Genomic DNA, 14,035 nt, shown 5'->3' with positions numbered 1-14,035 from the left:
TTTTCTTTGGAACACTTATGTGTCAAGATTAAATGATAAATAGAATAATCCCTCTGTATTATTCCTTATCAAAAACATATCAAGATGAATAAATAAAATGTAGAGTCAGAGATTTCTATGCATGGAAGGAATTCTTATAGCCCATGAGGCCAGTGTATTGGTGGATAACAGAAGGGAGAATTTCAGAATATGAAAAATGAATACAGCAATGTGCTTTATAGGAAAAATTAACAACCGAATGGATCTTACCATTCCATTTTCAGTAAAGACTATAAGACATTATAATAACCACCAATTAAACCTCTTATTTACCCAAAATTTTCATCTTATTCTCTAGTGGAACTTTAAAAACATTTACAATAAATCATTTATATGATGGAAAATTAGAAATTAGTTTATGCATTTCAGAAATTAGCCTATAAAATGTATTACTGGTAGTATTTACTCAATAAACAAATGTGCTTATACATATACTAAAAAGAAAGTTTGTTGTTGTCGAGAAATCAATTCCTACGGCTATTTGACATGTAGCCACTCTGTAAGGTAGGAACACAAACAATGCTGGCTCATTTCTCCCTGCATTCTTCAATAAAGAGATAAAAAATATTTTCATCTAAACATACCTTAACTACTTCTTCAATGAACCAAATATGAGAAACAGGATCTCTCTTCTTGGCTAATATTTTTTGTAGATGTTGTACCTAAAAAAGGCAGAGAGGGGGAGATTGTATACAATTGGGTATTTTCAAATGAAACAAATGTAAAGCTTAGGTACTAGAAATAGCAAGGGAAAGAAAGAGGCATTTTGCTAGAGTTATTCTATCAATATTATAATCAGCTAATGTAGGTATTTTGAATGCTCAGGGATTTTAAGATAGCTGACCAACGTCACACAACTTGGCGCAACAAGGCATTAATCCATAATTAATGTTCTTTCCACTCTCTAAAATTCTTACCTGTCCACAAACAGTACAAATATGATCCACAAGTTTCTCCATATTAGTCCAGAGAGAAGCACGAAAAGCTGCAGTGTTTCCTGGGGTTGGCATAGTTGAGCGTCCCGGTCCCCCTGTTTATGAGTGACAAAGAAGTATGAAAAATAAAACTTTTCAAATAAAAGAAAATATGTTAATACAAAAAGCATATCCAAGCTTAAAAAAAAGTAAGAAGCTCCTACTTTAAGAAATAATTTCTTATGAGGAATATAAAAAAGCATCCTAACCTTTAATGTTTAAGAAAGGAAGAAAAATAAGATCACACACTCGGGCACACCACACACACACACACACACACACACACACACGAGATAAAACACAAAACAGAAAATAGTTTTCTACAAGTGGTGGTGGGAGTGGTAGGAGACAAGGTGAAAGAAACAGGGATAGAAGTAGGGAGTCTTTATGAGGCATATAAATGTTTTACCTATTTCAAAATAAATTTAAGTTTAAATAGAAAGAAAAAAGCAAACTTTAAAACAAAATGCAAATAAATACAGAAACAAATGAAACCAACTATACATCAAACTCATAATACAACCACAGAGGGGAAAACAATTAATTCAAGTAATGTTTAATTATGGAACCCTAACTTTAGTGAGAGTGATTTTAGAGGCAAAAAGAATTGTAAAGAATTTATAGTACTTAGTCAATTTGTTGCTGGATGTGATACTGGTGTAGCCATCCTGAAATTACTGTAAGTTCATTTTGCAAAGTGTAAATGAAGGTTCTCCCCATAAACAGAATAAAGATACAAATATGTAATGAGGATTAGAGGTATTTCTTGACTCTGTCCACTGAAAGGGCAAGGAGACAGTGATTCCTAAACAGAAATGAATATACCAAGTGCCCAAATTATGACTTGTAGGCACCATTCCCCTTCCCCAGTAAAAGAAACCAGGGCTCACTGAAGAAAAGGGTGATTCCACATTTGGAGCAGTGAAAACAGAAGATATGTGTGGTACAACTGTGCCAGAGAGCAAAGAAGTGTTCAAAGTCAAATGGAGATTTGTCAAAGGACATAGGACCTTGACTGGAAGGGGTTTCCCCAAAATGAATTAGGGAACTTTTGACCATCCAAAATAATAGGGATGAAAATGGATCATAAAATACTGATTGAAAACAATTTGTGAATTCATAGTGAAAACTGAAATGTTTAAAAAGGACGCACTTACTGTGATGAGCACCAGGTACCGTATGGCAGTCCATTATGAAACTAATATTACATTCTATGTTAACTAAATGGAATTTAAATAAAAACTTAAAAAAAAAAACAAAAAGGATGGAAATTTCTCTTTACAGAAGAATGTCACTTAATAAATGCAGTGGAGTAATAGAAAAAAATCATCATTTGGCAACTACTAGTAAAATAATTAATTGAGGGAAAGATAATCATTGGATACTAAAACCCTGCAGGAAATGTTAATGAAAAACAGGATATTCACATGGTCTCAAAGTATGCACCACAAATTACTAATCACAAAGAAAAGAAAGCAATCTTATAAGGAGCTATCGGGCATACACCACAGTAATGAGATGATTTCATTTAGCATCAGCAGTAATGAGACAGACATAATTTTGGTGGTTACAGATACGATGTTCATGGTAAATACACAACATTACCTTACTAGCTTGTTTATTCTGAATATACCCATAAAGAGACAATCAGATAAATCCAGATAAATTCAAATTATGGGGATCTCCAAACATGTTAATGCCATAAAAGACAAAAAAGGCAATGGGGTTGTTTTGATTAAAGGAGAGTAAAGACATAAGATAACTAACAGAAAAGCATAATCCCTGATTGGTTCAAGCTGAGGGAAAAACTATTATAAAGAATATTTTGGGGAACAAGTGAAAAATGTTGAATATGGATTAAACATTAAATAATATTAATGTATCAATGTTAAATTTCTTGAAAGTGATGTCTAAGAATGTTCTTGTATGTAATACATATACACAGCTATTTGTGCAGATTTAAAATGTTTCAACATAAAAAAAAAAGGAATCTTAGTCTCAAATTGAAAAGTATAAATTCCAATCCAAATTAAGCTTGAAAGCCATGCAGAAGAGCCCATGAGTGAATAGTTTATCCTGTTTTAAAGAGGGCAAGATGGACGCCTGGGTGGCTCAGTCAGTTAAGCATGGACTCCTGATTTAAACTCCGGTCATGATCTCAAGATTGGGTCATAATTTCACTGTTGAGTCACAATCATCACAGTTGTGTGACTGAGCCCTACTGTCAGGGTTGGTGCTGGGTGTGGAGTCTGCTTCGGATTCTCTCTCTCCCGCTCTCTCTGCCCCTCCCCAACACATGCTCTCTCTCCTCTCTTTCTCTCTCTCTCTCTCAAAAAAAAAGGGGGGGGGGCAAGAAATCAAGAAAACCAGAGGCTGTGTTTATAAGCTGCTTCCTTATAGTTTTTCAACAATTCTAGGTTTATTTTTTTTTTAATTTTTTAAGGTTGGTTTATTTTTGAGAGACAGAGGGCAAGTAGGGGAGGGGCAGAGAGAGAGAGGGAGACACAGAATCCGAAGCAGGCTCCAGGCTCTGAGCTGTCAGCACAGAGCCCAATGCGGGGCTCGAACTCACTAACTGTGAGATCACAACCCTCTGAGCCCAAATTGGTTGCTTAACTGACTGAGCCACCCAGGTGCCCCAATAATTCTAAGTTTAGAAAAGAGTTACATGTACCCTTAGCAAAGAGATGCTATTACTTTTAGTGTGAGAATATTAGGAAGCAATAAAAGAGAAAAATACCTATGACAGAGATACTGGCTTTAAAAATATGAGTAATTCCTGCTTGAAATCTAAGTCTAACTAATTTTTAAAATTATTTGCAATGTTGTCCTCACTACTAAGGAGAAGTGTACAGAGAATAGAGAGGAAATAAGTTAATAATGTGCAATTATCTCACAAGTCATATAAAGAACAAACTCCTCACAATGAAGAAAGGGTATAGAGTACCTTTGTGAACACTGGAAAATACTGATCGAATTCCTGGAATATGCATAGTTCAGTTTTGTTATAATGAATTATGGGACACATCAACCCACTACTTTCTTAAAGTACATATAGCCAGATATTGGTTCAACTAGTTCCAGAGGCCTCATGTTCCTTACTTACTTAAAGGTAAATAAGGTAGAGAATGACTTATTTAAAATTTTTATCCTCATAAGCTAAATACATCCTATTGAAGATATCAAAGTGATAAAATTAATCAACTGAACACAGAAAAGCTATATAAAGAGGAGAAAGAATAATTAAAACAGAAAAATTGATGCCTTATCAGTTAGCTTTAGGAGAATCAAGAACAAAAACAGTGTCATAAACTAGGTTTTATTAAAGTGATAGAAAAAACCAAGAGTTACTTAAAAATACTTAAGAGTGATTTCTAGTTATTGATGGCAGAGTAAAATCATTTTCCTACTCTTTTTCCTGGAAAGTCAATGAAAATAAGAACAAAAAAAAATACACTTAAACAACAACAATACCACCACCAACAACAAAAACCCACCCCAAACAAGGAATCAACTAAAACTTCAAACTTGAGATTATGTATGCCACATGATGTGGATAAATCAAAATGAAAAAGGAACCAGATAGCTCTCATCTTGGACCATTAGCAAAAACCAAACTGCCCTTAAAATCAATTATAAAAATTTAGACGGACTATTCAATGATTCTTAGCTTAGAGCTGCAATGGAGAGACATGAATGAGCCAGGGAAGAAGCTAATAAAATGTTTAATGTTGCAGAATGGCAACAAAGAAAAATGGAAGAAGAAACCATAATAAAATGATATTTACACTTTATAATAGTTAGTCCTCTAGTTGGGGGAGATTATCAAAGGTAACATGAGGTGAAAGAGGAAAGAAAAGCAGAGAATATGAGGTTTCCACACAAAAATTGCTTAAATGGCTTTACCACGATTCACACTAAGCTCTCTAGAATGATTCAAAATTTGAGAAAAATGTATCCCAAAGATAGAAAAAGTAACAAATTGGTGAATACTTACTCTAGACAACAAACTTCATCCAAGTTGTAGACTGTCCTAGTTTCTTCCTACAACCACCCCTATACTATTCTTCAACAAACAGCTGGTATCTTTCAAAGATGAGTAAGAATGAGAAACAGACAATATAGGACCTAACACAAATTGAGAGGGAGGGAAGATGGGGAAAGGAAAGGAACACATGTTGCCAAAGAAATTCCCAAAGGAAACAACAGGAAGGGTTACTTGATCTTCTATTGTCTCAAAGCAATTATAGGGAACATTCTCATTGTAAATATATAACAGACATTAAGACCACATTAGAAATAACAATATAATGATCAAGGGTGAAAACACAATCAGAAATGGGAAAATGAACAAATGGACATGATACAAAATGGAATAAAGTACAAAGATATAAAATATAATAATTATGGACAACATATTAGAAATGGAAAACAAAGAAGATGTGACATGTATACAAAGTTCCTGAAAAGAACAAATGGAAAAGAAAAATATTCAAATGTACAATTAAAGTAAACCTATAAAAGAAAACATATTCTAACTCAAAAAAAAAAAAAAGATACAGAGCATTCAATGCCACGATGCACCCTAAAGAAATTACTAAACTTCAAAGATAAATAAAGACCCATATGGACATTGTTAAAAAATAAAATTCAACTGAGTAAAATTTAAAGATCTTACTGGCTTTATTCAACAATTCATCAATCAGGCAGCAGGCAATCTAGCAGATAGAAAGGAACTCTGAGGAGCTATTCAAAATGAGAGACTTTTATAGGCAGAAGGGAACAGGAACAAAGAAGTTATACTAGATAAAAAAGGCAAAGTGGTTATGGCAAGGTCACTTTCCTTTAGAGGACAGGACAGATTACCTCACTAGTACTGATTAGGTGATTCCTGACTGACTGACTGACTGACTGACTGACTTAGGACTCAATTTCCAGGAAGGGCTGAAAGGCTCAAACTGTAATTAAGTTACGTCTCAGTTTGGTGGCATGGGGTTTAGCATAAGTGACTCCATTTTGGGCCAGCTGTCTTACTTTTAACAACATCAAACTAAAAACAAGTAAGTTACAGGGGGTAAAAATCTGAGTTAACAACTTCCATTTCTTGGTTCAACTGTAAGCAGCTTGTACGTTGCCACTCTGTCCTAACAACAAATGAAAAGCCTAAAAGAATGGAAAATTCTTGGACCTGTAAGAGAGGGGAGGACACATGGCAAACCACTTGCCCCCAAGATCAGAGAGACAGGCGAATACGGGAAGTCTCCATGTATCAGAACAGAGCCTTGCTAGCAGAAAACAGTGGGAGCCAGTGCTAGGGAAGGAAAACGTGAAGTGTAACTGATGAATTGCCACAGACTCAAAGTGGTCAATTGTGAAAATTAAAAGCTCCAGGGGTAGTCAGTCAGGGCAGCCCACAATATTGTGAGATTTGCATCCAGGAACCCAAATAGTTTCCCACAGTAAATGTGGGAGAAAAATCACCCAGTGCCTCCAGCAGGAGGAGGAAAAAGGAAACCATCTTGAAATACACCAGAGGACTGTATTCTTAACAAGGCCTGCCCTGAGGGGAAGCTGGTTAACCAGAACCTAAACTTCTGGAGTGTTATCAGAACCTAACTGACCAGGGAAGGGAAATATCCAACTCCAGTCCCTCTGTGGTCATTCTCTCCCACCCAAGGGAGGAGAAAAAAAAAAATTAGTACGCTTGTACAGTTCAAGGTACAAAGGCACAGGCTCACTAAAAAACAGAGACCCAATGATAGCCCTTTATTTCCACTGAAGGAAAGACTGTTTTCACTTTTTCACTACTACAAGTAATAGCACAATAAAAAATTCTTATATCTACGTGACAGGTTCTCTAGGGTATATTCTTATAAGAGAAATTATAAGATCACAAGGTACATACAGTTTTAACCTCAGAGAACAATTTGATAAAACTGAGTCGAGTGGCTGAACCATTTCATTCTCCTACAATCAGTGTTAACGAGAGTTTCTGCACTTGCCCAACACTTAATTCTTGGGTTTTACCAGTCTCATGGTTGAGAAACAGTATCCTTGTTTTATTTGTACTTCCCTAATAATTAGTTCGGTCACCCTCTAGAAAGACGCTTAACATATTTTCCCGTTTATTAGATGTGTTCTATGAACTGCCTAATCATATTCTTATTTTTTAAGTTCTCTTTTTCTTATTGAATTGTAAACCTTTCCAACACATAATAGGTAACATTTTCCTTAAGATTATTGAACTTTATATATTTGAGAGGAAAAATCTTAAACATATAGAAAATTTGAAAGCATACTAAAAAAAAATTTCCCTGAATTGTTTGTTAATAAGTTATTGACAAGATGCCCTATCACCCTTGAATGCTTTAATGTGTACTTCCAAAAAATAAGGACATTCTACTCCAGAATCTTAATATGACCAACAAGATCAGCAAATTAATATGAATATTGTCAATGTCACATTTAAAAAACTAAAAATAATAGTGATTATTCTTTAAAAAAAATTAATAAAGAATTGATGCTTAAGGTTTCTACGTTAAACCACTGTATCTACTTCTCAACTGATTATAATAAGGCTTTAAAACTCTTTATTCTTTCAACAAAAAGGGTGTACATTAGGAATGACAGCATGTGAATAATTGCTTTATTTTTTTTTTTTCTTTCTCTGGACAACACAAGAGGGAATGAGATTAAACTGCTCCTGGATATTTAAACATGAGATCAAACTTTCTGAGAATAATTGCTGGGAAAAGCTGAGAGTGAAATCTCCTTCGGCAATTTCTTTTCAAAGCTCCCCTTCTGGGATAGTTTTAATACAGGCCTATTCAGAGGCTGGGGCTAACCTTTAAAAATCCCTTTAAGATCCAAGATTCTTTTATCTCTTTTTATCTAGTGCAACTTATTTATGAGTGACATATATTGTGTGTTATTTAAGGCTATGTTTATACAGCAAATATGAAAACCATAATTACTGACTGTAAATATTTTAGTATTAGCCTTGTATGAGGAACTCTGTTATTAGTTCTATATGCATTATTCCATTTATTCTTTAGGACAACTCTGTGATGGTAGAATAGCTTCTCCGATAGAAAAATGGAAAGAGAGAAGCTGGAGACAGTAAGTCTGACAACAACTTTGGGGGATTTTCTGTAATCTGAAGAAATAAAATGAGGGAAGAAAAAAGAAATGCAGTCAAGATAGAGGTGTCTGTCTTTAAGCAGAAGGTACACTAGCATGACTGTGCATGACAGGAAAGAGACTTAAAGAAGGAAAAGTAACTGCATGGCAGACAGAGGGGATCTGCTAAAGCAATGCCCTTGGGAGATGGGATCTAACGCAAAAGCGGAGTACTCGGTTTCTGCCAGGAGCAAGGACGGCTCCTCCTTATTAACAGGAGAAAAGAAAGAAGGAAAGAAATGCAGACATGTGTTGGTTAGGTAAGTGAAAGCCACACACAATGTGTACTCTTTCCTATCCCACCTTTGAGGGGTGTGTTAGATCTGAATGCCATCGGCAGGTACATCTTGGCAGGAAAAAGGTCACAAACTGCTATTGTAGGGCTACTCCTCTCTCATTCCTTTGTTTAGTAGTTTCCTTTACATTTTGCTGTCATTGTAATGTTCCCAAAGGTTTTATCAGTTTCTACCTCCACAGTTAACCCTTTTGGCTCCTGAATACCAGAATTATTGAAAGGAAAAGCCCAAAAAGCTAAGGAAGAAATTGCATTTCCTTAAAAAGTATTTTCTGTCTCAAGAAGTACATGTGAGGATAAGGATTTCAGAAAGAAAAATGTTCCTTTTTTTTTTTTCTTGCATCTGTTTCCTCTGAACTAAGTGAAGCCACAGTTTATAGATTTTTTTTTCTAGAAGTTCTGAATATACCAATTGGCCAATTCAACTCACTGATTAGACAAAAAAAGTTATAAATAAATTCTGAAACATAATTTCTTCTCTCATTTTCTGTCTACTAAAATATGAGTCATTAGACTGCTTTGAAACTTAAGTGTTTCACATACTATTCAAAGGACTTCTTGGTTATAAATAAATAAAGCAGCTAAATATAAACCATAGCCATACCTCTCACAGCTGACTGCGAAGGCTGAGTCAGAACTTTGATGTCTAATGCACTGTTGATATGTTCTTCTAAAGAAGCACAATATCCATCCACAACGCTGGTAATAGTTTCCTTCAAAGTTCCAAGATTATGGAAAACCTGAAGAGCTGTTCCAACTTGAGTTGGATTCTTTAAAAATGTGGGCATGGGGGTGGGAATAGGTATAAAAGGAAAACAAACAAAATCAATATAAATCTACAACTTTAAGTGGTACTTGAGTAGTTACTATTATATTTTTAAATTATCACAGGCAGGAACAAAGGGAGTCCATTTAGAACAAATATTATTTTTAGTCATGATTTCTTCCATAAAAGACAAAATTAAATACTATGTATATTATTTTCCCCTTTTCCCTTTTTCTCATCTTTTAAAGGATAATAACAAGATCAAAAATCTGTTATATTATTAGAGCTTATTTAAAATTTACCACCAATCCCTATCAAGAGAGCCATGCTGGAAATAACAACAACCCTGCATCTGTTTGAAGAATATCTGCAGAGTTAACTGAGGGCAGATCCATGCAGACTGACACTATTCATTATATTTCATTCATTCAATTCATTCTAACCAGAAATATTTATACAGTGCTTACTATGTAGGTCTTGGTTCCAGGTGCTAGAAATATAGTTGTAAACAAAACCAATTAAGTCCCTACCATCATGGAACTTCTATTTACTAAGAAATATATATTTTTTAATTTGTAAAAAATGTTTATTTTTTTTAATTTTTTTTTTAACGTTTATTTATTTTTGAGACAGAGAGAGACAGAGCATGAACGGGGGAGGGGCAGAGAGAGAGGGAGACACAGGATCGGAAGCAGGATCCAGGCTCCGAGCTGTCAGCACAGAGCCCGACGTGGGGCTCGAACTCATGGACCGTGAGATCATGACCTGAGCTGAAGTCGGCCGCTCAACCCACTGAGACACCCAGGCGCCCCCAAAAATGTTTATTTTTGAAAGAGAGAGAGAGAGAGAGAGAGAGAACATGCACACACAAAAGGGGGGTAGGGGTTATATATGCAAAGAAATATATATTTAAAAAAATTTTTTGAATGTTTATTTTTGAGAGAGACACACACACACACACACACACACACACACACACACACACACACACACACACACACACACAATCCAAAGCAGGATCCAGGCTCTGAGCTCTCAGCACAGACCAAACCACAAGATCATGACCTGAGCCGAAGTTGGAAGCTTAACCGAATGAGCCACCCAGGAGCCCCTTTACCAAGAAATATATTAATAATATATCTGTAACAGAGTATCAAGTAGTGATAACTGCTACAAAAAAAAAAAAATCAATCAGGGAATAAGAATAGAGAATGATGGGGAAATTACAGACAGAAGAAGTCAGAGAAGCCAGTTATAAGTCAGAGGAGTCAATTTTCACTACCTGATACTCTGTTACATGCATCTCTGAGGTGATTTTCAAACCGAGACCTGAATATGATGAGGGAGGGAGTCTTAGGAGGATATGGGGTAAAACAGATCTGAACAGGTATCAACGAAAGCACTGAGCTAAAATATGCTTGGCAGCTAATCAATCAAACAGCAAGAAGGCCCTGACAGTGGCTAGAGCAGGGTGACTATAGCAGAGAGGAGTAGGCAGTCAAAATACTGTGAGCAGATTGAGTCCATAGTATTATTAACAGGTTGTTGGCTTTGTCACTAAGTACATGAATCATCAAGCCAGAATATGGTTCACATCAACATATATCTCCAGATCCAAATAGCTGAAAGTCCACTTTCATTTATGATTCAGTGCCTGTTATTAGAGGCACTTATTTTAAGAGTTAAATTATTTAATTAACTTAATTTCTAAACTGTTAAGTTTAGAAATAAGACAAAAGGTTACTCCTGAAATACACCGGTGTTAATAATAGAACATGCTGTAATAACACACGCACAAACGGAGGCAAAGTAGAATCAGCTTAAAGAAAGTAGCAAGAAACAAGGCTGGTGAATAGCAATACCCATTGTAGACTCCCCCCACCCCAAGAAAAAGAAGCAAATGGACATCATTTCAAATATTTTAGTGGAAAAAGCTTAATTTAATCTGTTCATATAGTTATAATAGAATTTAATTCTTTTATACACTGTCAATTCTCTATCAGTGAACTGCCAAAGAAAATGGGAGAAAATAAGCTATTCACATAAAATTATTAAGCGAAAACATGAGGTATAGCTATGTTTTGGTTATTGTTAGTTCCATTTATTCCATTCTCCCCAGAGTGGTAATATTTTTTTTTTATTTTTATTTTTTAGTAGATATCAAGATCAAGGGGCACCTGGCTGGCTCAGTCAGTTAAGCATCCAGCTCTTGATTTCGGCTCAGGTCATGATCTCATGCTTTGTGAGTTCAAGCCCTGCATTGGCTCTGCATTGACAGCATGGAGCCTGCTTGGAATTCTTTTTCTCCCTCTCTCTCTGCCCGTCTCCTGCTTGTGCTACCGCTCTCTCTCTCTCATCACATAAACAAATGTTTTTTAAAAAGATCAAAATTATGCAGCTGCAAAGAAATTTCCTCTAGCATTATACGAGTGTCTGTATAATACAAAAACAAGCATTACCTGAGCAACCTCTAAGGAAATTTTCACTTTATAAAGGTAGAATATATATTGTAAAATCGTATTTATTGCCTTTATTATCCTCAAAGAGTCTGAAGAGCATAGCTTCTCAATATATGGTAGGGTTTCAGTGTTATCAGCTGAATGTACATTTTAAGATACACTGTATACCAACTGAAACACATTTAAAGTTATATTTCACTTGAACGATCTGGCTAATAACATGGACCAGTCTTCATCATTTCCCACTCCAAAAATTATTAACCCCCCAAAACTTTTCAAAACAGAAACATATATAGCTCACTATTAAAGAAGCATCTGATGTGGTATTATTTGTAATAATTATAATTTATACTACTTACAATCATTCTAGTTGTAATTTTAAGCCTTCCAATTAATGTGACCACTTTTTCAATTAATGCCAGTTATTCACATTCATAGCTTAATGTAAACATATTGTTTGTTAGTTGGGGCACTACAAAATAATAATTAAAATTCTTTAACATATATACAAAGGAGTGTGCAAATTATATAAACACAGCTCTAAGAATTATCACAAAGTGAACACATCTTTGTAACTACCACCTGGACCATAAAACCGAGTATCAGCACTTCTGAATCTTTTGTACTGTTCCAAATGCACATCTCCAAATATCATTATCATAACTTCTAACACTATTGATTAGTTTTGCCTATTTCTGAATTTTACATAAATGGAACCATAAAAAAGCTATTATTTTGTGTCTGCCTTTTGGTCAAAATTTTACTTGTAAAATGCATCCATGTGGTTGCATGTAGCAGTAGTTACCTTATTTTCACTGCTGTTGATTAGAAATTTACCTTTCTCTATCCAACTAATATCCAACTGGATTACATTTGAGTTATTCCATTTTTTAGGTATTTTAAACAATGCTGCCATCAAACATTCTGGTGCACAGCTTTTAGTGAACATACATGCATATGCATTTCTACTGGGTAAGAGTAGAAATGCTGAATCACTAGGTATTTGTATGCTTAGCATTTGCAGATTCTGCCTATTTCCCAAAGTCATTGTACCAATTTACACTCCAGCAGCAATAAATGAGTTGTGGGTGCTTCACCATCTTACCAAAATTTAGAATTATCATCTTTTAAAGCTATTCTCTGGAATGTTCATGGTGGTTTTAATTTACATTTCTGTGATGACTAAGAAGTTATCCTTTCTTGCATGTAAATTATCCATTTGGACAGCTGCTTTTGTGAAGTACATATTCATCTCTTTTGCCCATTTTTCTCACTGGTTATTTTCATCTTTTACATATTTGTAAAAGTTGTTTACATATTTGGATGTAATCACTTTCATGATTATATGTATTGCAAAGATGTTCTCCCACTCTTAAGAAGTCTTATAAGGAAAAGAAGTTCCTCATTTAAATACAGTCCATTTTATCAACCTATAGTTAGCACTTTTAGTATCCTAAAAATTTTCCATCCCACATTTATGAAGATGTCTTTCATTCATGATTTATCCTCCAGAAACCCTACTGCTTTACCTTTAATATTCAGATATATAATCCACTTGGAATTACTTCCTGTATAAGAGCCAAGATTAATATTTTTCTATATGAATACCCAACTGACCCAGCACAATTTGTTTTTAAATGTTTATTTTTGAGAGAGAAAGAGAGGAGCAGAGAGAGAGGGAGACACAGAATACAAAGCAGGCTCCAGGCTTTGAGCTGTCAGTACAGAGCCTGATGCAGGGCTCAAACTCATGATCCCCAAGATCATGACCTGAGCAGAAGTCGGATGCCCAACTGACTGAGCCACCCAGGCGTCCCTGACCCAGCACAATTTATTTGAAAGAACAAACAAGGATAAGACAATCTTTGCCTCCTTGCTCTCAAAGCCTACCTTTGCAGTAAATCAACTTTCCATCTATGTGTGTTTGTTTCTGGACCTTCAATTCTGTACCATTTGCCTATCTGTATGTCAGTTCACCTATGGAAATTATCGTAGCTCTAGAATAAGTCTGGTAGTCCTCCGTCCCTGTTCTTCAGTTTGGTGTACGGGCTATTCTTGCTTCAGGATGCTTCCGCATAAATCTTATAATGGCACATCGTTTCCATCAAAGAGAAAAACTCCTGAAATTTTGAGACTACAATAAATCTATACGTAAAATCAGAAAGAATGGAAATCTTTATAAGTATGAACTCTCCAATCCATGAATAAGGGTAGTTCTCTTCATTTACTTAGGTTTTCTTTAATTTCTCTTAATAATGTTACAGTTTCTTGAAGAGCTATTATATATCTTTCATTTGAATCATTCCTACACGTTTAATATTTT

At 35.1% G+C, this 14,035-nt stretch overlaps 1 protein-coding gene across 1 annotated transcript in view; it reads right to left on the bottom strand.

The window, feature by feature from the left end:
- Positions 1–14,035, bottom strand: part of COG5 (component of oligomeric golgi complex 5) — a 316,096-nt gene that overhangs the window by 135,396 nt on the left and 166,665 nt on the right. The window contains exons 8-10 of the mRNA XM_043588598.1: positions 9,092–9,257; positions 957–1,069; positions 624–701 (exon numbers count right to left, since the gene is read on the bottom strand). Coding sequence (XP_043444533.1) covers positions 624–701; positions 957–1,069; positions 9,092–9,257 — 357 coding nt within the window. The remainder of the gene's footprint in view (positions 1–623; positions 702–956; positions 1,070–9,091; positions 9,258–14,035) is intronic.

This window comes from Prionailurus bengalensis, chromosome A2, assembly GCF_016509475.1.
Source record: "Prionailurus bengalensis isolate Pbe53 chromosome A2, Fcat_Pben_1.1_paternal_pri, whole genome shotgun sequence".
Lineage (NCBI taxonomy): Eukaryota > Metazoa > Chordata > Mammalia > Carnivora > Felidae > Prionailurus > Prionailurus bengalensis.
This window is presented reverse-complemented; position numbering and strand designations above follow the sequence as displayed.